Source organism: Podarcis filfolensis (genome assembly GCF_964270895.1).
Source record: "Podarcis filfolensis genome assembly, chromosome: 6".
Taxonomy (NCBI): domain Eukaryota; kingdom Metazoa; phylum Chordata; class Lepidosauria; order Squamata; family Lacertidae; genus Podarcis; species Podarcis filfolensis.
The window spans coordinates 84,201,938-84,228,277 of record NC_139609.1 but is presented as its reverse complement, the minus strand read 5'-3'; the positions used below and the strand labels follow the sequence as shown (position 1 = coordinate 84,228,277).

At 45.2% G+C, this 26,340-nt stretch overlaps 1 protein-coding gene and 1 long non-coding RNA gene across 3 annotated transcripts in view; one reads left to right on the top strand and one right to left on the bottom strand.

Annotated features, from left to right (window-relative positions):
• CASS4 (Cas scaffold protein family member 4) overlaps window positions 1-17,995 on the bottom strand; it is a 36,538-nt gene extending 18,543 nt beyond the window's left edge. Inside the window, exons 1-2 of one of the 2 annotated variants that reach the window (XM_083618538.1) lie at window positions 17,016-17,995; window positions 15,813-16,856 (exon numbers count right to left, since the gene is read on the bottom strand). In XM_083618538.1, the coding sequence (XP_083474664.1) occupies window positions 15,813-15,824 (12 nt within the window). In that variant the 5' untranslated portion in view covers window positions 15,825-16,856; window positions 17,016-17,995. The remainder of the gene's footprint in view (window positions 1-15,812; window positions 16,857-17,015) is intronic. The other variant, XM_083618537.1, reaches the window with a different exon arrangement.
• The window catches only part of LOC310764837, a 392,409-nt gene continuing 383,678 nt past the window's right edge, over window positions 17,610-26,340 (top strand). Inside the window, exon 1 of the long non-coding RNA XR_014549255.1 lies at window positions 17,610-17,629. This is a non-coding gene — a long non-coding RNA (uncharacterized lncRNA). The remainder of the gene's footprint in view (window positions 17,630-26,340) is intronic.

The window sequence follows — 26,340 nt, the reverse complement described above, 5'->3', positions numbered from 1 at the left end:
CAGTGGAAGACAGATGTGCCTGGCGTGCTCTGGTCCATGGGGTCACGAAGAGTCGGACACAACTAAATGACTAAACAACAACAACATGCTACATTCAAGCCATGCAAAAGCCAGAGGTTTAATCACACACTCTCATCCTTCCTCCGCCCAGGCAAGCAAGAGGCACGCTCACATTCCAGCCAGGCCAAAGGCAAAGCCCTTATGGCGAGGGTGTGGAGCAGGGATGGTGGCGAATATAGCCTGCAGAGAGGGGGTTGGGGAGAGGGCCGAGGGCCGGACAGAAGACCTGGGAGGGGTCATGTGAGGTTCTCTCCCACTGACATAGTGCTACAGACACTTACTTGGGACGGAAGGCAGTGTAAGGCAGTGAGTGCTAACAATTTCCTGTGCTTTCTGTTTCTAAGCAAAATGTTTGCCCCACAATGTCATTTCTCTACTCCTCCTGTGTTTCAAAGAGGAAGGATGCACCTGCCAAGCCCCACCTGCAGGTGAAAGCTAGCATTTGACAAGACCACAATGTCATTCATGTTTGACAGATAAATCTTCTGCAAAATCACTCACCCCTTAGCCATTATCTCGCTCCTCTTATTCATCTATCAGCTTTATTCCCCCTTTAAACTGATCTGGTTGTGCATATGGTAGCCATATCACCAAATGTGATTGCCCCACTGTAAATCCTGCTTTATTCTGACCTGGGAATGATGAAGTTGCCAGGGTCAGGTTTTCTTTCTTTCTCATTTCCCCCTGGTCTTAAGTTCATGAACATTTACCAGCATTTTACTGCAAGTTTATCCCAATTAATGTGTTTGCCATTTCCCTTAATATAATGAATGTCACTAACACATGCACAATGTGCACATTTTTAAAAAAAAGGTTTTATTAAAATGTTCCTCTTGGGTAGCAATAGAACATGCAGAGTCTCTGATTTCAAGTCACAGAATCATTTGAACAAATTGTTGTTTTGGGTTGGAAAACTTCAAAATTTCAAAGGAAAGCTGTGTTTCAGTCTGTGAATTGTTTTGGGAAGTGGGAATTAGGTAGGTTTGCAGGAATGGAGGCAGAACCAAATTTCTCCCCTATCCCTACTCTGATCCGGACACTCTAGTCGTGCCTGCTCTAATCCATAGAGTAAACAGCATGACCGCAGTGAAACCACAACGGAACGTAAGAGCAGGAATAAGACATCCATGTGCAGGAAGTAAGAGTCCCACTGTGGGAAGAGGGAAACGAAAAGGTGAAGAGGACAGCCCAAGGTGAAGCAATTACTGGCCTGAACATCTTCCCTGTGTCGCACCACCAAAACAAAGAGTGTTTAGTGGCCTAAAATCTCAGCTGAGCCAGGTGATCTGAGGAACCAATAGCGGCCTGGCTGGCTCTAGGTAGCTGTTGTTCTAGACTTGGCTCTTTGCTCAGAACAATTTGTCTGCTTGAGTAGCCACACACACTGGGTTCCCTTGCGTTGATCTGGAACCTACCCACCAGCCTATCTTGTGTCTTGGCTCCATTCAGTCCCAACCTGCCTCTTCCAGAACCTCGTCCCCACCCCATCCTCAAGCAACATCCGTCAAGAACTTCCAGATTTGGGAGCCCTGCTCTGCCTGGGCTAGAACTAGATCCCAGCAATGAAACATCTCTGGTTTCGGCCAAGGTCTGACACTTATTTACCAGAGTAGACATTGCAGAGTAGTCATCCACACCCACAGTACCTTGACACGCTCTGCTGCTTTAAGCCTGTCTCATGATGCTACGATAGAGTGGGGTTGGGAGGAAGTTGCTTAATGCAACAGGGGACAGCAAAGTCCCGGGGGAGGCAGGTTTCACTTCACTCCCCCATATGATCCTATTCATGTAAACAGCAGAACTGGCCACCCCTATTTTATGTGCTTATAGGACAGGTGCATATATAAAATACATGTGACTGCACCATCACGTCTAGTTTATTCCTGGGGTTTTTGGAGAGCTTGATGCTTTCCTCTCAGATTACGAAGTTACCTGTGAGTCATACAAAGTGGGGAGAACCGCTGAAGACCTCGTCCCTTTTGTTCACACCCTGTGACTGCTGTGTTGAGCATCAGTAGTTAATGTGATGCCGTCTGGATGTTCTAGGACTACAACTCCCATGTTATGTGCTGAGTTGAATAGGATCCAAAATGCAGCAGTCTGATTGGTCCTAGAACAATAGGATTCAGAATGCAGCAGTCTGATTGGTGCAACCTGGACAGGAATGCAATATATTGTACCTGTTAAACTAATGTTAAACTGGGCAATATTTTCTTTTTGGCATGGAAGAAATTGATCAGGTTCCCAAGGCTCAGAGAAGTCAACAGGCCAGGCAAGGTGAGATACTGTTGTAGCTCTTCAGCGTTCCTGTGACAGTAAAGCACATCAAGCAATCAATGTTACTGGGGAAGGCAAACACTGCACACATGTAAACACAAAGGTAAAGGTAAAGGTACCCCTGCCCGTACAGGCCAGTCGTGTCCGACTCTGGGGTTGCGTGCTCATCTCGCTTAAGAGGCCGGGAGCCAGCGCTGTCCGAAGACACTTCCAGGTCACGTGGCTAGCGTGACGAAGCTGCTCTGGCGAGCCAACACCAGCACAGCACACGGAAACGCCGTTACCTTCCTGCTATAAAGTGGTACCTATTTATCTACTTGCACTTAGGGTGCTTTCGAACTGCTAGGTGGGCAGGAGCTGGGACTGAAGGACGGGAGCTCACCCCGCCGCGGGGATTCGAACCGCCGACCATACGATCGGCAAGTCCTAGGCACTGAGGTTTTACCCACAGCGCCACCCGCATCCCCATGTAAACACAAGGCAGCAGCAAAGTGCAGGTTTATTGCACAGCAACTGCTGGGCAAGAGCAGTCTATCTGAGCAATCATGACTTACAGTTGTCCACAACTACTCTTAACCCCTCCCCAGCACTGTTTCCTGGAGAGGTGGGAACTGGGAACACACTCTGGATGTCAAAAAGATCAGATGTAGCCCTGTTTTGCGGACCAGCGTTGCTCCTAGAGCCAGGGCATGGTATGGCTGGGGTGGGAGCGTGGCGAATTCCAGAGCTTCCACAGCAAAACAGGAGGTAAACCACAGGTACTCCTCACTGTGCCAATTTCACCCAGGGGTGTGAAGAATTTCTCACCCAAATTGCAAGTCCCAGGCACAGTGCACGAGGAACACAAGGCTCATATTTTTATCCACAACATTTGCTGAAAAGAAACAGCTGCTCTGGAGCATCAGGGGGAAGGCATGCGCTTGCCAGCTCAGAGGATGAAAGCAACCTGTTGTTGATAACATCGGTTTCTTTCGCAGTGATGGCCTGGGAACAATGGGTGTCTTTTAATGCCTGGCTTGGCAGCGCTGTGCTTTGCCGACTGCCCAGACAGCTGTCATAGACAGGCGGGAGCAGTCCTGCTTACCTTGCGTAGCAAAGGGCTTCAAACCAACCCGTTTCTTCTTTCAGTTATTACACCCCAACATTCTGTTCTATTTTGGCAATTAAAAAGGAATTCTTGATCTAGCCAAGTGCCGCATCGCGTGCCTCTCCAGACAAAGCCTATGTACGTTCGTATCCCACCCATGGGAATTTAACTTTAACGCAGCATCAAAAAAATGTGTGATGCAACAGGGGAAGTTGTGCAATGATGGACACTAGGCTGGATGGCTTCGTAAAATGATTAGACAAGTTCATGAGTTCGGAAAGTTTATAGAGAGCATAAACTCCCCACTCTCATCATACTAGAACCAATGGCGATTCAGTGAATCTGCACCATGCTAGACCAGCTGCTGGCAGATGAGGAGGAGCACCAGCGAGAAGGAAGGAAGGAAGGAAGGAAGGAAGGAAGGAAGGAAGGAAGGGGAGGTCACTCCTTCCCCCTTCTCCCTGTTGTCTCTCGCGCTCCTCATCAACTGCACCAACAGCGACTCAGCCTCCATTTTGGGCTTGCCATCCACCTCCCTCTCATGCCCAATGGTGTCAAGGAAGGGAGGAGATACTCCTGCACTTGGGAAGGATAATACAGCAGTGGCAAGGACAGTGACAGTGCCAACCAACCTAATGAACTGGACCCATCCTCTGCCCTGCCCATGCAAACTCACTCTCTCACTTTCCACTGTACCCACCCTCTGCCTGTGCAGTTTTGAGGATGAGCTCTAATATGGGGGAAAAGGAGTCCAAATGGGTCGAGGGACACTTTAGTCCAAAAAACGGGACAATCCCATTTTTCTAGGGGTGGGTGGCAACCCTACCTCTGCATGCAGCCTGCTTCTAGCTTCTAGCTCTCTCACACAAAACTCTCGCCTTTGTCCAGGGAGCTTCCCTCTGGCACAGAGCCGCTTCCTTTGCTTCCATAACGACACATACTTAGGGGGCCATTACCAAGAAGTTGGTCTGGGACTTCCAACAATTGAATCCTTCCTGGGTCCAGGAATTAGGAGGCACTCAGGTATTACACCCCACCCCAACCCCACCCCACCCACACAACTCACAACAATAGGTTGGGTTAGAGCAAAGCCTAGTGTTTTGCTATTTTCTTTTCACCTGTACAGTGGTACCTCTAGTTACGAACTTAATTCGTTCTAGAGGTCTGTTCTTAACCTGAAACTATTCTTAACTAGAGGCGTGCTTTCGCTAATGGGGCCTCTCGCTGCTGCTGCTGCGCCGCCGGCACACGATTTCCGTTCTCTTCCTGGGGCAAAGTTCTCAACTCAAGGTAACTCTTCCAGGCTAGCGGAGTTTGTAACCTGAAGCATTTGTAACCCGAGGCATTTGTAACTCAAGGTGCCACTGTATTACTATAGAACAGGGGTGGGCAGCCAGTGACTCTCCATATGGTCCATACATCCCCATCTTTGGCCATGTTGGCAGGGCCTGAGGATAGGCGAAGAGGCAGCAGAACATCAGTTGCAGTGTTATTTCAAGGCTTGGAGGGAGGGCTGCAGAAGCTTTTCTTGCAGCTCCTGAGCGCATTTAGAAGAAGCAAGCAAAAATAAGGCTAGCAAAGGCATTTTTCTTCTGCTCAACAATGCATTGAGTCACAGCTTAAAGTGACCCATCCAATTCCAAAGAGGAAGTGCGTGATGAAATTATTTAAAAACAGATAAATTGCCCTAAATCAGCATAGTTCCAAGGCAGCATGCAGATAGCTCAAGAAAGAGAGAAAGAGTAAAGAACAGAATTTAGCCCGCTATTCAGACTCAAAGCCTGCAATGCAGGATTTGTAGATTATTTCAAATCAATAGGCTGACCACTTAGCCATCACCCAAAAAAGAGGAAATGCATCACCAAAAGAGAAAAGAGGGGAAATAATTTGCTTTAATTCTGGGTACCAAGTTCAGCATCAATGAACCTTAGTGAGAAATCACATTTTGAATACCTCTAAGAGGCTCATCCTAAGAGAACACAAATGACCCAAGAGTCTTAAAAGGATGATTTTGAGAGTGACAAATTCAAATCTGCTATTATTTTTGTGACTGGATAACATTTAGCTTGGTAAGTCTATGTGTGGTGAAGAAACACACATACTGCTTTTGGAAAACCAAAGAATTTTAATTTTACCTTCTGAAAATGTCAGGTAATAATAATAATAATAATAATAATAATAATAATAATAATAATAGATTTTTAATGTGCTGTAAACTGCACTGAGATGTTTTTCTTAAAAATATAAAGTGGTATAGAAACGAATTGAACAATCAATCAATCAATCAATCAATCAATAAAGGGTCCAGAAGCCCATAATAAAAGCTAGGAGGAGGATCATGGTATGCTTAGCAAATGCCTTAATATGAGTCAAGCTGAAAGTCAAACATATACAATCAATAGGCATTAACCTTCTGCTTCAGGGATACTCCCTCCAAAAAATGCTGCCGCAAGGTAAGTGGACAAGATAACATCACCCAAACCCCCTGCATTTCCAAATACAGAAGCCAACCAGAATGGCAGTTGACTCTTACATTGACCCTGCTAATGGAAAAACATTCTCACCCATATCTAAAGGCGGCAAGGTAGCTTGAGAAGATACAGGGCAGCCTATATGGAACACAAAGCTCTGTCCTCCAACCTGATGCCGTGCCTTCCCATCCTGCAGCACCTGACTCTTGAAGCAACAGCCTCACTCTACCCAATGGCAGGACCAGGCCTGCATAATAAACTACTGATGCAATAACTATATAACACTTGCATGGGATCAGTCTTTCTGTGTAGCAGCACCTACGCGCTGGAACTCCCTGCTCATTGATAATCGGCAGGCACCTTTGCTGTATTGTTTTTGGCACATCCTAAAAAAAATTAAAATGCTTACAAAAGCCTACCCAGAAATGTAATTTAAACATGTAATATTATCTGCTGATTATACTTTAAAAACCAACTTATTTTTATTGTTTGGATTCATCAGAATTTTTAGTGAATATTTTATAAAGTTCTGTGCAAACTGCTTAGAGGTTTTTGGTGATTTGGCGATATCTAAATCCTGTTGACTCTTGAGAATCCCATGGACTGCAAGAAGAACAAACCTATCCATTCTTAAGGAAATCAGCCCTGAGTGCTCACGGGAAGGACAGATCCTGAAGCTGAGGCTTCAGTACTTTGGCCACCTCGTGAGAAGAGAAGACTCCCTGGAAAAGACCCTGATGCTGGGAAAGATTGAGGGCACAAGGAGAAGGGGACGACAGAGGACGAGATGGTTGGACAGTGTTCTCGAAGCTACTAAGGTGAGTTTGACCAAACTGGGGGAGGCAGTGGAAGACAGGAGTGCCTGGCGTGCTTTGGTCCATGGGGTCATGAAGAGTTAGACACGACTAAACGCAAATCCTGTTGAATTAAGAAAATGGTTGTGTATAGACACTCTTGAAAAAGACTTACTTCTGTGTCCCTTCCAAGTCTATTTGAGTCTATCTGAGCATTCTGCATTTCCCCTTAGAGTCACACTTCCCATCTGCTTTGAGAAGGTACTATCTTGTGAAAACACAACTTCCTTCTCGTTGTTTGAGGGTTCTGTATATTTTTAGTACCCGCTACTAGCAAGGCAAAATTTTTACCCGTCTTGTCAAGTCGTACCAACTTTGCTTGCAGGGCAAAGGAGAAGAGGATTTGAAAACCAAATGCAATGCAGCATTGAAGCCCCTCTTCAGGGGGCCCTTTGGGGGCCCAGGAGCACATTTGGAAATCATTAAGAAACTGTTGTAGGCACCACAGAATGACCCTTTCACAGAAGGAAAACTGGCAGCACTCAGGACCTTGAAAAACAGGCAGAGCGCCTTAACATGCACTTAAAGCAGTACCATACCACTTCAAACAGAATCCTGGGAACTGTAGTTTGTTAAGGGTCTGAGAGCTGTTATGAGATCCCTTACAGAGCTATGATTCCCAGCTTGGGCCCATATCTCCTGTTTGTCTTAATTCAGCTTCATCTAAGAACATTACTCAGTGAGTCGAATACTGCTTTTTAAGTTCTCTTTAATGTTTGTCTTTTCTTTCTCTTAGTTTAGAACTCTGTGCCATTATTATTTAAAAGTATTCTTTCATTTTCTTTCTTTTCTCGGTACCTGCACATTTAACCTCATATCAAAAAGTTTTAACAGGTTAGAGTCCACCCCCCCTTTCTTTAGAGCTCTTGCCTGCAAGGACATCTTTACAGGATCATTTTCCTGTGAGTAAGAAGTTGCTGAAGTCCTGTGGCGTCTTTTATAATGCTCATTTATTACCAAATATACAGGTCGAGAGGGTGAAAAACAAGCAGGCAAAATACAGGTAAACCTAGTGGCCACTTACACATTGCCAAATAAGAGAAGATGAGGGGACACATACTTGCATATTTGCTCCCTGTCCCCCCCAGGTGGACTTTGATAATCTTTCATAATATAGTGCCCTGTGTGAGGCCAAAATTTGGCACCCCCAAGTCGACCTTCTCAATTATGGATCTTCTCGGTTTCACACCTGCTTGGCTTGGTGTCCTGTGTAGGGGAACCGCCCACACTGCCCTAAATCCGGCACTGTCCCCCCTCTTCAGATCAAACCTGAATTTCAGCTCTAGACACAGAGTTCTGACCCCCTGAGCTAGCCTTTCCATCTCAAAGGCTGCTGGAAAGATGGCCCCAGAGCCAAGCCAGGAACAGCACCAAGCATTGCTTGGCATATTCAGAGAGTGCTCCTTGGCCGCGGTTATCCACGGGACTTCTTTGAGGTCTTGTTGTGCCGACCATGGCAACCGCACTTGCAGGAAAAGGAAATGAATGCATTTCACACCCAGCCAGAGGAAGGCCTGTCCTTTCAGCTCTGCCTCTGCTCCGGAGCATCTTCCACTTTGTCATGTTATTTCCCCCCGCCTCTCATTTCCATTTTTGACCTGGTTTAGCGGCAGTGACTCACGCAGCATGATGACAGCTCAGGAGGGATGAAAGAATGAGAAATCGGGCTCTTGTTGTGCAAACCCAGCCACATCAACATTTAAAGCATGTTCACGCCCAAGCAGTTTGTTAAAGGTGCCAAGAGCTGTTTGGAGACCCTTCAGATTAAAGCTGCAGCACCCAGATTCTTTTGGGGGAAGCCACAGCTTTTCAAGTATTATTTGTTGTTGTTTAGTCATGTCCGACTCTTCGTGACCCCATGGACCAGAGCACGCCAGGCACTCCTGTCTTCCACTGCCTCCCCCAGTTTGGTCAAACTCATGCTGGTAGCTTCAAGAACACTATCCAACCATCTCGTCCTCCGTCGTCCCCTTCACCTTGTGCCCTCCATCTTTCCCAACATCAGAGTCTTTTCCAGGGAGTCTTCTCTTCTCATGAGGTGGCCAAAGTACTGGAGCCTCAGCTTCAGGATCTGTCCTTCCAGTGAGCACTCAGGGCTGATTTCCTTAAGAATGGATAGGTTTGATCTTCTTGCAGTCCATGGGACTCTCAAGAGTCTCCTCCAGCACCATAATTCAAAAGCATCAATTCTTCGGCGATCAGCCTTCTTTATAGTCCAGCTCTCACTTCCATACATCACTACTGGGAAAACCATAGCTTTAACTATACGGACCTTTGTTGGCAAGGTGATGTCTCTGCTTTTTAAGATGCTGTCTAGGTTTGTCATTGCTTTCCTCCCAAGAAGCAGGCGTCTTTTAATTTCGTGACTGAAATGTAAAGGGACCCCTGACCATTAGGTCCAGTCGTGACCGACTCTGGGGCTGCGGTGCTCATCTCACTTTACAGGCCGAGGGAGCCAGCGTACAGCTTCCGGGTCATGTGGCCAGCATGACTAAGCTGCTTCTGGTGAACCAGAGCAGTGCACGCAAATGCCGTTTACCTTCCCACCAGAGCGGTACCTATTTATCTACTTGCACTTTGACGTGCTTTCAAACTGCTAGGTTGGCAGGAGCTGGGACTGAGCAATGGGAGCTCACCCCGTTGTGGGGATTCGAACCGCCAACCTTCTGATCGGCAAGTCCTAGGCTCTGTGGTTTAACCCACAGCGTCACCCACGTCCCTCAAGTGTTATAAGGGTGCTTTAAATGCTTGATGTGGATGTGACCTATATTACCGTTTTGGCTGCAGTATGGCAAATGCTGTTAAATTACCTGCTTGGTTTTAAAAGCCTTAGACCAGGGGTGGGGAAGCCATATCTCTTTGGATGCTCTTGGACTCCAACTCCCATCAGCCACAGCCAGCATGGTCCGTGGTGAGGGATGATGGGAGTTGAAGTCCTGCAGCACCTAGAAGGCCATGAGTCCCCCTAACCCTGCCATGGACAATACTATCTGCTGCTCTGGAGTCAGGACTGCAGTATAGTGGTCCTTTACATATCCACAGAAAGACGGTGCTGGAGAGTAATTGGTGGGTGTTGAACTTCTTTCAGCCTTTTAAAAGCTTTAGCAGTTCCTGTGCCAACCAGCAAAATGAGCCTCAAATATATTCCTACTACAGGGGTGGATATCAGAACCACATATTCAAGATCTGGCCCCTCCTGTCCTCTGAACCTCCTAACAGATTTTGTTTTTCATGTAAGAGCCCAACCATCCCTATGACCACTGAGATATATCCCTGGGACAATGGGAGAAGTGACAGTTCCATGTTGAAATCAGCAAGAACTTCATTCCAAACCGGAAACTGACTTTGATAGGAGGTTATCTGCTAGAATATCAACTTGGCCAGTGGTGTGTTTTTAAAGAGTTATTTAAATTTCTAATGTGCCTTAACAAGAACTATTTTGTTGTTGTTGTTGTAATCCATCTGCCTCAAGAGACAATGGAATGCACCTCCTGGGGTGAAGTCAAATTGCTGGAGTATCACAGCGCCTGCTGTGGCTGCAGAGGCTGGTAACTCATAAGTAATATAGGCTCAATATTCAAGCAGGCAGATGTGATTCAATGATGGAAAAGGATCTTGGATGCCACTGTTGTCTGTAGTTGCTGATAAACACTGGTGACAGCTTCAAGAGTGGAGCTGCACCAAAATTCCACACGTATTTTGCCATTTGGCGGATTTTTTACATTTAAAACCAGCATTTTTAAATGTATTTATCAAATTTTGTTGGGGATGTCTGATACGTAGCAACACTTGGCCCAAAGACTCTTGACATCCTTTAAATCAGGCATAGGCAAACTCCGGCCCTCCAGAAGTTTGGGACTACAATTCCCACCATCCCTAGCTAACAGGACCAGTGGTCAGGGATGATAGGAATTGTAGTCCCAAACATCTGGAGGGCCAGATTTTGCCTATGCCTGCTTTAAATCAATGATTCTAACTTCCCAGATTCAAGCAATCTCATTCCTTCTAACAGAAACAATGAATTTTTTGCCTCTGTGGAACATTTCCAGGTTCTGCCTTATATTTGCTATGGATTGATGGGAGCTCTTTCTACCTGTTGCTAAAGTCTGAAGAGTTGTTGTTTTCCTGGAATCCAATAACTGGCTCCTCCATCTCAATCAATTGTTGCAAGCTGAGTAGTTTATTTTATTCCTTCTCTGCCTTAATGCCTACTAAACTGTTGCTTTGCCTGCCTGCCTTCAGGCCATGCAAGAATTTGCCTTGTACCATGTCAGACCATTGCCCCATCTAATCTTCAAGGCTTCAGGTCCTTCCCTGTGTCATTTCCTAATCCAAACCTACCTGGAGCTTCCCACATTTCAAACATATACATAGATCACCTGTATGACCAGTTAAATTTATCAGAGCAAGCCTGGAGCCATGGAGAGAGGCTGCCAATCAAAATAGACACTATTGGACTGGATGGATCAATGATTCAGAAAAATTCAGCACCATACAGGTAGAGGAAGGCAAGCTGAGAAAGGCAGTATAGGGCTGATTTACACATGCATGTACATATATGCATGTGCATCAATTGACATCTTATCATTAAATGAGTTCTCACTTGATGTTGCACATGAGCTCTCTATGGGAAAGCATTGCACTTGAAGCATTTGGGAAAGAGCTGTAGCTCAGTGGTAGAGCATCTCCCCAACCCCTGACATCTCTAGGTAGGGCTGGGAGAGAGCCCTGTCTCAAATTCTGGAGTGTCACTGCCAATCAGCGTAGATGGACCAATCAGTGAGCTAGATGGACCAATAGCTTGACTCAGTATATTGTCCCATGTTCCAGTCTCACACCTTCAGAGCATCACTTGAGCTCTATTCAGGCATTCCACTTAAGGGTTAAATCAACACATGATGGGGTAGAGCATGGGTAGGCAAACTAAGGCCGGGGGTGTGTGGATCTGGCCCAATTGCCTTCTAAATCCAGCCCATGGATGGTCCGGGAATCAGCGTGTTTTTACATGAGTAGAATGTGTCCTTTTATTTAAAATGCATCTCTGGGTTATTTGGGGGGCCTGTCTGGTGTTTTTACATGAGAAGAATGTGTGTTTTTATTTAAAATGCATCTCTGGGTTATTTGTGGGGTATAGGAATTCGTTCATTCTCTCCCCCCCCAAAAAAAATAGTCCAGCCCCCCAAAAGTTCTGAGGGACAATGAACCGAGCCCCTGCTGAAAAAGTTTGCTGACCCCTGCGGTAGAGGGACTGTTCCCAGCAGGCCCAGCCCCATGTTCCACCCCAGAGTCACCCTTCCCTCTGGCCCAAAAGTTTTATACACCAACAACTCCCATAAAAATGGGCTGCAAACAACCAGGTTTGTCATCCACCAAGTCCTGCCAATTTGCGCTCAACCATAATCGTCTCTGCTCCTATCCTCAGAACAATGGCACTGTGATGATTACCCACACACCTGTACAGCTAGGGTGGCAAATATTTCCATCCTTGGTGGGCCAGATCCTGCACCCCCAATGAGGCACTCTGATGGGTAGGTGGGTTCGGCCACCTGTCAACATTGGTTGACCCATATTTCCTTTGCAGTGTGACTTGAATTCAAGCAAGATCCCTGCCAATTAATTCTCCAATACAACTCCAATCAGCTACACTCCATAGTGTGACAACATACTCACAACTGACTTGGAGCAGTTAGCTCCTGCTCCCAAAGACCTTTCATCTACCGAAGATAACATGAATTGCACTGCCACCCAGAATCCTTGGGAATAAGCATTTGGGGATTCCACCAGGACTGCGACAAGAAGATTGTCTCACCTCTTATATATCCCATTGATCACTTGTGCTCTAGAGATGAGGGCCTCCTGCAGACACCATGTTATCAGGAGTTTCATTCTGCACAGTGTAGGAATTGTCCTTTAGTGTTATGACATCTGCCCTCTGGAATTCCTTCCTGTTAAATATTAGACATTTCTGTTGCCTTTTCTGCACCTGCTGAAGACCTTCCCACATTCAACAAGCCTTTTAAACTGAGATCTTTCCCAGTCTGCATCTGTATTGGAATTGTATTGGAGTATGGATGTATTCACTGTTGTTGTTTGCCACCCTGGGAGGATGAACAGGATATAAATTTTACAAATAACAGTAAGGATAAAGATGACTGAGGTCATCTTCAAAGGCCCTTCCCTGAGTACCTCTGCCTTATAAGTGATCAAAGAGAGGGTCTTTTTATTCATCTCCCATCTTTTGGAACAATCATCCCTGAGAAGCTTGCCTTGAACTAGGTGAAGACATTGCATTCTAACATGTCTTTTAATGTGTTATTTAAATTTATTTTGCTACTCATATGTTTCCCTCAGAGCTATGTTTTATCTATTATTTGAATACTGCATGCTTGTTCACTGTTAAAAATATGTATTGATATCTCTCAGGTGTCCTGGAAGTAGAATTGCTGAAGGACATGGTATAATTTTTTAAAACAACTGCGTAATTTCTACTCCACTATCAACCTGAATTAGACAAATCTATGTAGCAGGTTCACTTTCTGGACACCCATTAGAATTATGCAATGGCTGTAGAACTGCTACCTTATGCCTGATTTAAAAATGCTACTCACCAGCAGTAGACCACCTAACAGAAACCCAGAAGTCAGTGAGAGAACATTTCAGTCTTCTAGGCTAGTCTCCCCTCAAATTCACCACACTATTTGTTTGTTTGCTTTTGGTCATTTATGTCCCACCTAATCGCTGAAGTTTCTAACTACTAATGCAACAAAATACTTTGAAGGAAAGCTCAGTATTAAACTGCTATGTCGATTAAGGTCAATTCGGCCTTAATCTAGATTGCAGGCCTCTTTCCCACAACATGTCCTTATTAAATTACCACAGTATAGCTAGAAAGATGGCATTATCTTGAGAGATTATCACATCAACAGCATCATATTGCATTATTGTATTATTGCCATGCCTGCTGTGGTGAATGGGTCAACCCGTTCTTGTCTTGTATACATTTGGGCATTCCATAAAAATGCCACAGATCTAATGCTTCCCTTTGTAATTCATGACTCTAGTATTTACAACCCCCTGACACCATTTTTCTGCTTCAAAGCATGGATATTAGTTTAGCACAGATAACCCTTCAGCGTCTGACACACTGGGTTTTGTAGCCCACAAAAGCTTATTCCACAATAAATATGTTAGGTTCACATCCACACCATAACACATGCTTTTCTCCAAAGAATCCTGGGAACTGTAATTTACTCCTCCCAGAACTACAATTCCCAGCACCCTTTAGTTCCCAGGATTCCTCGGGGGGAGCTATGCGTGTTAAACTTGCTTTAAACGATGGTATGGATGTGACCTGAGACTTTTAGCTGCCACAAGATTATTTATTGTTTCGCTGCAACATAGCTACTCCTCTGGAGTGGACAGAAGTTGCTGTTTAAGCTGCTCAGCTATGAGCAAACAAACACAAAGTCCTTGCTGAGATTCCCAGACAAGTCAAACTGAAACAGCACCCTGAACTGCCATCACTTTATGTTTGACAAGACCCATTTAAAGGCAGACTGGCACGTAACAGTTTTAAAAGTTTGCAATTAAAAGGCTGTGTTGGAATACTGTAGATCTGTAAATGTTTGCTATTTACTTTTCACTTTATGGCAGCAAACTTGTGCATTCTTCCTTGCCAGTAAATCCCGTAGAATAAAATTATAAAAGAGACTTGCAGCATCTTAAATTTATTATGATGTATGTTTTCATGGACTAAAGTCCACTTCATCAAATATATGAAGCATTGCCCTAAATTGGCAAGTACAGTGGTACCTCGGGTTACAGATGCTTCAGGTTACAGACTCTGCTAACCCAGAAATAGTAATAGGGAAATGAAATGCAAAAAAGAAAAAAAAGAAAAAAAGACAATAGATTGTCATTCTAATAAATTCACCATCTAAAGCAGTGGTTCCTAAACTTTTTGGGGGTCACAGTCCCCTTTGAGAATCTGATGCAAGCCTGGATCCCCTCTCCAGAACAATGGACTTAAACACATTCACACAACATTTTGCATACAATATATCTTGTTGCATGGAGGTGGGGTGGGGTCAGGAAGTTTTTGTGCATCAGTGAAGACAATACTAAGCTAGGGGGACCAGTGGTCTGGCTCAATATAAGGCAGCTTCCTATACTCATTCTTTGCAACAACTGATCAGTAAGCTGCAAGCAGTAGTCTGTCCACCCAGCAAATGGTTTATGTGAAAGAAAGATCATATTGGGGACACTTTGGACAGATTCAGGCTCACAGTTCCCTGGCAGAGCACCTGCCTTGAATTCAGAAGTTCTAGCCTCAGTGTCTCCAGGTAAAGTTGGGAAAAGCTGCTCCCAAAAATCTTGGAGAGCCACTACAAGTCAGAGGAGACAGTGCTGAGTTAGATGGACCAGTGGTCTGATGATGTTGTACAAGGCAATTTCCTATCTTCCTCCCAAGCAGTTACAAGTAGTCTTTCTCAAAATAAAGGGTGGGTGGGTGAGGCATTTCTGATTGCCACAGACGTTCAGAAATACATTTCAACTCATCTAAAAGATTATCAAAGTAAAATGGAGCAAGCAACTGAACACCCACAATCAGTACAACGTATCTTTTCTACAAGAGGGCAAGGGCATTCAAAGAGCGGTTGTCTCCCCCAAACAATCACACACGAACCTCCTCTCCGTTCTCGCATATATCAGCTTCTCCTCTTTTTAGAAATCAAAGCTGCAACCCTAAGAACTCTTACTAGAGAGGAAGCCCCACTGAGCTCTGTGGAATTTACACCTGAGTAAGCATGTTCGTTTATGGACTGAATCGTCGGGGAAGGGTGAGGGCAGAGATGCACGATTTTAAAGTACCGGCATTCACTAATGACATGAAAAACAATGACAGCATCTACAGAGGAGATGCCCCCAAAGTGTAGATACACCATATAAAATAATTTCATTTTAAAAATAAGCCAAATCTTCAAATAAATGCCGCTTAGAAACAACAATGCCCCATCCCCATGAAAACAGAACAGAGCTCAAGGAAACGTCCGCTACACTCACGTTGACTTTCATTTTGCTGTTTTCAGCTGGAAGCCTCTACTCGTCCATCATCCAAATCGCACCCTCCAGATAGACTCTCTTATTCCTGTCTCTCTTTTTTTTCTGTTGTCAAAAGGGGGCAAACAATCAAGCTGGTCTGCAGCACGGCAAGGTTTCCTTGCAGACCTTTTGTGCAGCCTGCTTGCATGGGGAAGTAGCTTTCGAGTGAAGCGAGTAGCCCTCGGGGATGAAAGGCGAGGAGCTAATCGCGCAGCAAATTCCCTTCCAGCGCAGCAATTGGCTTGTAGTTATCTCCATGCAAATGAGGACATCCCATGATCTCCGCCACCCCTGACGATTTTGGTGCCTCTAGTGTCAAGGGGGGTAAAGGAAGGGGGTGAAATAAAAGCCCAAACAGAGAGTGTTCTTGTTCTTAGATCTCCAACACTTTAGAAACAGCACATCACTGACTATAATGCAAAAAATAAAATAATGTCTGAGCAGGGCAGATTTTGAGGATGTTTTTCCAGCAGGCTTGCAAGAACCCAGCTGATGTTTCAAGGTTCGGTCTTGGGCTATGGTGGCGGCTTTGAATTATCCGAGCTCACTCCACCGAGACTGTCCTGCCTCACTGAACCCTCTTCAAACTACAAAAACAAAGGCTTCGTAATGGCATCGCTTTAGAGGCACACACAGAGAAGGAGAATCGCAAAGAACAAAGCACATTAGCCCCACGAAAATGAAATACTTTCACTGGGGCCCGGCTATTCAAATTGACCATCTGGTCTCCTTGGCTAGAATCTGCTGCTTAATCACTTTTTAACATGCACCGGTTCTGTGCAATGATCCCCCCGCCCACCGCCCCCGGTTCCTTTTACTCATCATCACCCTTTCCCTTTGTCTTTTGAATTAGACCTTCCTCTTTTCAGAGAAGCAATATTTCTGAGAATAAAATGCACACACACACACACAAGCAAATATTCGATTTACGGTGCCAATATGGAACTACCTTTAACTCAAGACAGGCTTTGGGGAACCTCCAGGTTTACAGAAGTACAGTGGTACCTCGGGTTACAGATGCTTCAGGTTACATACACTTCAGGTCATAGACTCCACTAACCCAGAAATAGTACCTCGGGTTAAGAACTTTGCTTCAGGATGAGAACAGAAATCATGCTCCAGCAGCGCGGTGGCAGTGGGAGGCCCCATTAGCCAAAGTGGTACCTCAGGTTAAGAACAGTTTCAGGTTAAGAACGGACCTCCAGAATGAATTAAGTTCTTAACCCGAGGTACCACTGTCTGCAAAATCTTTTGGGGAGGAGGCAGAACCCTCAAAGAGGGAAATTCCCTGAAATAGTCCAATGGGGACTCAGCGGCCACAGAAGACTGACCAATTCTTGAGAGGGACCCTTGCCCCACAGAAAACCCATGTTAGAAGAGAGCATAGTTCACTGGCTGGAACTGTGACCATGAGCACTCCAAACTACAACCACTACAAAGAGAATTTCTTCAACAGTTTTTCTTAGGCCAGTGTACAAGGACAAATGCAGTTGTATTCATTTCTGCCCTGTTTGTTTCTGAACATATTGGCAATAAAATAATAATTTAGATTTCCTCATTGCATCCTACCAGATTTACAGTGCAATCCTATATATGTCTACTCAGAGGTAAGCCACTCTCATATGTGTGGGTATTTGAAGGATACAAATTAATTTTATACATGCTTACTCAAAAGTTCCACTGAGTCCAATGTAGTTTATTCCCAGGAAAGTGTGCGTTTGGTTTCAACCTCACACTTACATGGGAGTAAGTTGCAGTGTAGAACTTACTTTTGAGTAGTCATCAATAGACTTGACCTTTTACTCTCTTAAATTCCATCACATTGTTCTCTGCTGACCTACCTTTGCAAATCTGCTATGTCCAATATTTCTATCCATAGTTGTTGCCAATAACTGTTGCCCCTTCCTATATCATCATCAGCCATCAAAGCTTTCGTTTTGCAAACTTCTGTGTATGTCACAAAAGATATATTTCAAGAAAAAGGATCCAAAATAATATTCTTCAGAAGGCACTGGTGGGGAAAAATGAACAAATGTTCCTGGAAAAAGGGAATTTCTAAGGCCACAGACAATCAGTACAAAGCATGAGAGAAGGGACTCAAGTTTCAAAGTGAAGTTCGTTCTCATGACAGTCTTTCTGCAAATAACCCACACACAGGAAAAAGACACACAATATTTTCGCTTTGCTTCATCTTCCTGTGGTTCCTATTTTAGACAGATGATAGGAGGAACAGCCTGACTTGTTAGCTACAGGCGTCTTTTAAAAAAACTTTGTGCATCAGGTGCTTGACTTCCAGAATGAGACAACACAACAGTCAACTCTTTTAAAAGAGCATTTTTCTTTATAGACGACGCTGGAAATGCCACCAGGAGCTGGGGGACATACTGATTCCACCCCAAACAATTTATATACAGCACAGTTGCAATCTACACAAGTCTCTTGGTGGAGGCTAGGAGATGGGCAGGAGAAAAATTCTACCAACAAAATTACGAGTTTGTCTGCTCCAAGGGAAGTCCCAGAGAGTTCCAATAAAGCAAGGATCAGTTAGTGGGTAACTACAGGGATCAATGGGATGTGGGTGGCGCTGTGGGTTAAACCACAGAGCCTAGGACTTGCCAATCAGAAGGTCGGCGGTTCGAATCCCAGAGACGGGGTGAGCTCCCGTTGCTCGGTCCCAGCTCCTGCCAACCTAGCAGTGCGAAAGCACATCAAAGTGCAAGTAGATAAATAGGTACCGCTCTGGCAGGAAGGTAAACGGCGTTTCCGTGCGCTGCTCTGGTTCTCCAAAAGTGGCTTAGTCATGCTGGCCACATGACCTGGAAGCTGTACGCTGGCTCCCCTGGCTAATGAAGCGAGATGAGCGCCGCAACCCCAGAGTCGGTCATGACTGAACCTAATGTTCAGGGGTCCCTTTACCTTTTAGAGGGACCAATGTCTCTCCACAACTATTCCACTGGGCCCAAATGAGGACTTGGTAAGACCTCTCTGAATCCAACTGAGTCGGGCAATTTCTAGGCAACCTCCAATATTCCATTCTTGGCCAAAATGCTTGAGCATGTGACAGCATCTCCACTCTAGGTCTTTCTGTGTGGTTCATCCAGAGCCATTTCAACAGGGCCAGCCCACCCTTGAGGCAGTCACCTCAGGCAGCAGATTGGGAAACAGTTGGGAGAGGTGGCAGATATGGGTCCATGCCACTCACCACGCCCTTGGCTTGTCACCCACCTCCTTCTCTGCCTGCTGAAGGTGGTGGTGCCTTCAGTGTGGCAGCTTTGATGGGCTTTGGGAAAGGTAGCTTCAGTTTTGCAGTGCCGTTTTCTGTTTCGGCTCAAGTAGCAAAACGTCTTGGGCCAGCTCTGCATTTCAATTTGGTTTCAGGCCCACTTATATGACTGAGACAGCTTTGGTCCCCTTAGTAGGTAGTTTATACTGGGAGCAAGATGGGGGGAGTGTTGCCATGTTGGTCCTCTTACCAGCTTTTAATACCATCATCCGTGGTATACTTCTGGTTCTCATGGCTGGGATGGGACTAAGTGACACTGTTTTGTGGTGGTTCCAGTCCTTCCTGGAAGAATGGTTTCAGAAGGTGGTGCTGGGAGACTCCTGTTTGGTGCTTCAGCTATTTGCCCATGGTATGGGTGGCCAATCACATACTCTCAGTTGATGATTTTACAGTTACCACATATCAAATGCAGGAATGAACAGGGATGCTTAAAATTTTTCCCAAAAGTCAATAACAAGGGTAGTAGAAGCACCTCAGTGACCTAGCTCCTTTATTCATGGGTTGTAAAAATTACTGAAATAACAAATTATAAGGCTTTTGAATACTGTACCAAAAAGCCCTATTTAAGTGCTAACAACCCAATTCAATTACTCACAAGTAATTCCCATTAAATTCCCTGGGTCTCACTCTGATATATGAGTGCAAAAGAGAGTACCCAATTATTATTTTCTCACAGCAGGCCTCAGACTACTGCAAAGCAACCTCATTCATATCTGTAGACAAGACAAAAGAATGGGTGATCAATCAAGAAGGGCATCCAGCCAATTCCCACATGCGCAATAAAATCCCCACCCCTTCTGGCCAATTCAACTCCAATAGGTTGATGTTTCAAGGTCTGAATCCCAGTCAAGATTTCTCTCTTAGGGCATAAGCCACAGCACCCAAAATAGTAAATTGGTACCAACCAAGTGTGCTGAATTATTATTATTATTATTATTATTATTATTATTATTATTATTATTATTTTGCAAGATCTATACCTCAAGCAGTTGGAAAACAAGTGGTGACCTTGGAATTCTCACTGTCTTATGTGGGATTTATTTTATTTTATTGGTTTCCTGGTCCTAGTTCCTTTTTTGACAAAGAGCTGTGGGAATACCCTAAATAGTTTATAAAATTATAAAATATGACTTATAATACCCCATATAATATATTCTCCACCACCGGAAAGCTCTCCCCTTCAAGATTCTTTGGGACAAAAAGTATTTTTTCCCCACGAAGCACTTTAATGAGCAATGACCTCAGTCCTCAGGCAGCCTAAAATAAACATTGTCACCTCAAATGACAACACCAGGGGAATACCCCCCCCCACACCCATGAAGTCATCAGGGTTGAGTCTGGCCCACTGCTTTCTGCTTGTGCAAGTCACTGTCAACTAGAGCAACTTGGCAAGAAACGTCACTATTTCACAGGTCAAATGAAATGTTTTGTTTACCTTGGACATATAAGGGACGCGGGTGGCGTTGTGGGTTAAACCACAGAGCCTAGGACTTGCCGATCAGAAGGTCGGCAGTTCAAATCCCCACAACGGGGTGAGCTCCCGTTTCTCGGTCCCTGCTCCTGCCAACCTAGCAGTTCGAAAGCACAAAGTGCAAGTAGATAAATAGGTACTGCTCCGGCGAGAATGTAAACGGCGTTTGCGTGCGCTGCTCTGGTTTGCCAGAAGTGGCTTAGTCATGCTGGCCACATGACCTGGAAACTGTACGCCGGCTCCCTCGGGCAATAAAGCGAGATGAGCGCTGCAACCCCAGTCGGTCACGACTGGACCTAATGGTCAGGGGTCCCTTTACCTTTACCTATGTGGTCTAGCTTGTTTGTTTTCAAATGAGTCATCATAATGATCAACCTCAAATAGATGTTCACCATCCTCTGAACTGAAGTCTTGGCTTACCACAGCTGGGGTGTTTGCACATATCAGTGCACTTTGAGGCCTTGCTTCATACACCCACATTATGGTCCTTCACACTTCTTTGTAGGCTAGTAGACTGAGACTGGCCTCAGGTGCTGGCAGATTCTCCTTCCCATGGAGAACCAACTGCTCACTTCCATCTCTGCCTTCCAACTTCCAGCTCCTGCCAAGTGGACTTGCTGTTCTTGGGTCCTGCTCTGAACACCTTCTCCATATCACAGCCGAATACTTTGCATGTTGCGGTTTCACAAGTCTTTTCTTCTTCTTTGGCAATCACTCGTAGCCAAGTAAGATTGTCTTCCATAAACACAGTTTTAACAATGATTCCGTGACTGTGGAGGCCAATTCTGGATCCAAACGTTCCAGTGGGGACACAGGTTTTCGGGCAGGAATGGATCACAGTGAGGGCTTGCCAAGTGTGCCTTCCTCTTAGCTCGCTACTCCCTTTCATCCTGAGTTCGAGCATCTTCAAAGTCCATGACGCATTTGGTAGAGGCTGCTCTCCAACTGGAGCGCTTGCAGGCCAGTATTTCCCAGTTGTTGGTGTTTATACTACATTCTTGAAGATTTGCCTTGAGAGTGTCTTTGAACTTCTTTTGTTGACCACCTGCATTATGCTTACCATTTTTAAGTTCGGAACAGAGTAGTTGCTTTGGAAGATGATAATCAGGCATCTGAACATGACCAGTCCAACGAAGTTGATGTTGAAGAATCATTGCTTTGACACTGGTGATCTTTGCTTCTTCCAGTACAAAACAGTATCCGTATGGTGGCAGTTGGTACCTTTCCTTACCTGCTCCAGGCACAGAACAGAGTACCCATGCCTACTGGCACCTCCCACTAGTGCATGGATGGTATCATTTGACTTACATACCAAGCACCACTCATGCCTGAACGTTTTTATTATTTTTACCCTATTCCATTTATATTCCACCTTCTTCTCCAAGCTCAAGGCAGCAAACATGGTTCTTGCCTCCTTATTTAATCTGCGCAAGAAGCCTGTGCAGGTAGGTTAGGCTGAGAGGCAGCGAGTGGCCCAAGGTCACCCAGTGAGCTTCATGGCTTAGTGGGATGTGAACCCTGGTCTCCCAGAGCCTAGTCCAACCCTAATCACTACACCACACTGGCTCTATGTTGGAAATAAAGGGAATGACAGCATAAGGAAGCCAAGGTGTTTAGACTTGAACGGGTGGGTTTTATTTTAAAGCTTCCACTCCCCCTTAATCTCATTCTTGGATTTACTTCTCCCCAGGACTCATCCTTGCTTTGTCCCCTTGCTACTGGGCACATCTGGTTAAGCCAGGCTGATAGGAGAGCAAGCAGGAGGAGAGAAAGAGGGACCAGCTGCTGACTTTTCTAATTTATATGCAGGAGATACAGCAAGGATCACACTGGGAGCTGTCACCTGGGGCAGCCTCCTTTCCGCATAAAATACCTAGAATTTAGCAACCATTTCAGACCCCTGTATACTCCTTTTCTCTACACTCACTTTCTTACCATCATCAATTGTGTACTGTAGGCTATGCCAGTTTGTCCGAGCTTCTCAATACATTGGGTCCTGCTGACACTTGAGAAAAGCTTTTAACATAATTAAGATTTCAACGGATGCCATCTGCTTATTTGAATGGCAGGCACCATCATGTCCCAGTAAGAAATACATTGTGTATCTGAGGAAACAGCTGTATAGGAGACTTAGTTCATTATTTATTGCGTTTCTCTTTGTATGCCTATCCTAGAAAGAAATTATCTTATTTTGTGTCGCAATGTAGTGGGTGGACAATTCAGGACATAATAATAATAATATATTATTAATAATTAATTAATTTTATCTTATTTTGTGTTGCAATGTAGTGGGTGGGCAATTCAGGACATAATGATCTGTCTGCTGTCTGATGAACACAAGTGTATATATTGCATTATTTGCAATTGCAACAAAGAAAATCCAAGTGAGAATTTTGAACCCAATGTCAGTGGCCTACAAAGGTAACTTGCTATTTGGAGAAAGCTAAAATGAACAGCAACCCTAAGAAGTCTTGAGGCAGATAAAATCGCTCAGATTCGGGAAGTAGACTCCACCGTGCGAGCAGGGCCGGGGCGGGAGAGTGCTAGAGTTCTGTCTAGTCAAGTTGAGTGGGATCAATTCCAATCTGTTACCTCCGAGGATGTGGACAGGCTGCTTGGACGAGTGAAACCAACCACCTGTCTCCTGGATCCTTGCCCATCCTGGCTTATAAAAGCTAGCCAGGAAGGACTGGGCGATGGGCTTCGTGAGGTGGTGAATGCTTCCCTCCGTGAGGGAGCCTTCCCAGACCCGCTGAAAGAGGCGGTTATTAAAACGCTTCTTAAAAAACCATCTTTAGATGCGGCCACGATGGCCAACTATCGCCCAGTCTCAAACCTTCCATTCTTGGGCAAGGTGATTGAGCGAGCGGTTGCCGAACAACTCCAGGCACGCCTGGAAGAAGCGGACCATTTGGATCCCTTCCAGTCGGGATTCAGGCCTCATCATGGGACTGAAACTGCCTTGGTCGCACTGGTTGATGATCTCCAGCGGGCTAGGGACAAAGGTGAGAGCTGTTTCCTAGTCCTGCTGGATCTCTCAGCGGCGTTTGATACCATCGACCATAACATCCTTCTGGACCGTCTTCAGGGGCTGGGAGCTGGGGGCACTGTCATACAGTGGTTCCGCTCCTTCCTCCTGGGCCGTGTTCAGAAAGTGGTGGTGGGGGATGAGTGTTCAGACCCCTGGGCTCTCACTTGTGGGGTGCCTCAGGGTTCTGTCCTCTCCCCCATGCTTTTCAACATTTACATGCAGCCGCTGGGAGAGATCATCAGGAGGTTTGGGCTGGGTGTTCATCAGTATGCGGATGATACCCAGCTCTACCTCTCTTTTAAATCAGAACCAGTGAGGGTGGTGAAGGTCCTGTGTGAGTGTCTGGAAGCGGTTGGAGGATGGTTGGCAGCTAACAGATTGAGGTTGAATCCTGACAAGACAGAAGTACTGTTTTGGGGGGACAGGAGGCGGGCAGGTGTGGAGGATTCCCTGGTCCTGAATGGGGTAACTGTGCCCCTGAAGGACCAGGTGCGCAGCCTGGGAGTCATTTTGGACTCACAGCTGTCCATGGAGGCACAGGTCAAATCTGTGTCCAGGGCAGCTGTTTACCAGCTCCATCTGGTACGTAGGCTGAGACCCTATCTGCCTGCGGACTGTCTCGCCAGAGTGGTGCATGCTCTGGTTATCTCCCGCTTGGACTACTGCAATGCACTCTACGTGGGGCTACCTTTGAAGGTGACTCGGAAACTACAACTAATCCAGAATGCGGCAGCTAGACTGGTGACTGGGGGCGGCCACCGAGACCATATAACACCGGTCTTGAAAGACCTACATTGGCTCCCAGTACGTTTCCGAGCACAATTCAAAGTGTTGGTGCTGACCTTTAAAGCCCTAAACGGCCTCGGTCCAGTATACCTGAAGGAGCGTCTCCACCCCCATCATTCTGCCCGGACGCTGAGGTCCAGCGCCGAGGGCCTTCTGGCGGTTCCCTCATTGCGAGAAGCAAAGCTACAGGGAACCAGGCAGAGGGCCTTCTCGGTAGTGGCGCCCGCCCTGTGGAACGCCCTTCCAGCAGATGTCAAAGCGATAAACAACTACCTGACATTCAGAAGACATCTTAAGGCAGCCCTGTTCAGGGAAGTTTTTAACGTGTGATATTTTACTGTATTTTTGGTTTTTATGGAAGCCGCCCAGAGTGGCTGGGGAGGCCCAGCCAGATGGGCGGGGTATAAATAATAAATTATTATTATTATTATTTTGCCAAATCGAGGCAATGCAACTGAAAGTTATCTAAAATGAATCTCCAGATGAAAACAAAATTACAATAAAAAACCCTTTTATACACTGCTAGGCGTATAAACATTCACTTAATGAAAATACATGTCCTTTTAAACTGGAGATGCTGGCTGACATTTTCCTAGAGAAAATGAATCTCAGTAATCTAAAAGTTGGGATCCAAGACTGCTTTGAAATGGAGAACTATCAAGGAAGACATCTAAAACAGAGCACAAGCTAAATGAGATGTGTAAAAAGCAACATGGGTTTGGGTTTTTTGTATTGTTTATGCAGTGCAGCAAAGGTTTCACTTCTTCTTAGGAGTATTTTGGTGCTTTAAAGTAGTTAGCCAAAAGAGCCTAAAAAGCAAAACTTGAGAAGGCTAAGAAGCTGAATGCTAGAGCAGCATATGCAGTACTTCACTGTCTATTTAAACAGTTATAATGTAACACACAGCATTATAAATGAGAAAATGAACCAATGACTGTCACTTATGTGTTCCTTAGACATGTATTACAAAAAAATTATATTTAATTCAATCTGTGGTTAAGCAGGAATGTCTCTGGCCAATCTCTGATAGGCGTTAATAACAACTAAGTAACATCTCATCTCCCATGCTATTCTCATAAAGCTTTCATGTGGAAATTAGCTCTAAACTTCACACGTGTGTACGGAGAAGAGATTGTCATAACTAAGTAACTAGTAATTGTGAAAATATTACCATCAGGGACTTCTTAGGGGTCACTCCCAGACTGTTTGATATGTCCTTTAGAGACCCAACAAAAACTGGACGATGGCACTACAAAACTTTACCTAACAAATGTATCTGGATCAAAGAACATCATAAGAACCTGCTGGACAGGCCAATGGCCCCAGGTAACCCAGATCCTTCTCTCACAGTGGCCAACCAGATGCCACACTTCCCCCTCCTGAAGTCTTCCACAACTGGTATTCAAATGAATATTGTGCCCAAAACCATGGAGGCAAAGCACAGCCATCATTGTCACTGATAGCCTTTACCTCCATGAGTTTGTCTAATCCTCTTTTAAAGCCATCCTAGTTGGTGTCCACCACTGCTTCCTGTACACAGATTCCATATTCTGACTATGCACTGTGTGAAAGTTTTGATGTAACTTTAAACAGAGTGGCTAAATGAATGTTCCAGTGATTTCTAGGTACCATAGAGTTCTATGCTTTAGAAGAACCGATCACGGAGGTGACCGAAAGAGCGATTACAATTCTACAGTAAATAGCTCTCGGGACATAGTGGCTTTATACTAATATATGGTGTGACCACACTTGGAAGACAAGTGTCTAGTTCTGGGTGTCGCACCTCAAAAATGACCCTTTCAAGGGGCTGGAGCATCATATCTATGAGGAAATGTTAGTTTGAAGCTTTTCAGTTAGAAAAATGGTAAAGGCGGGACACCACGTAATAGAGGTCTGTTCAAATTATGCATGGTGTGGA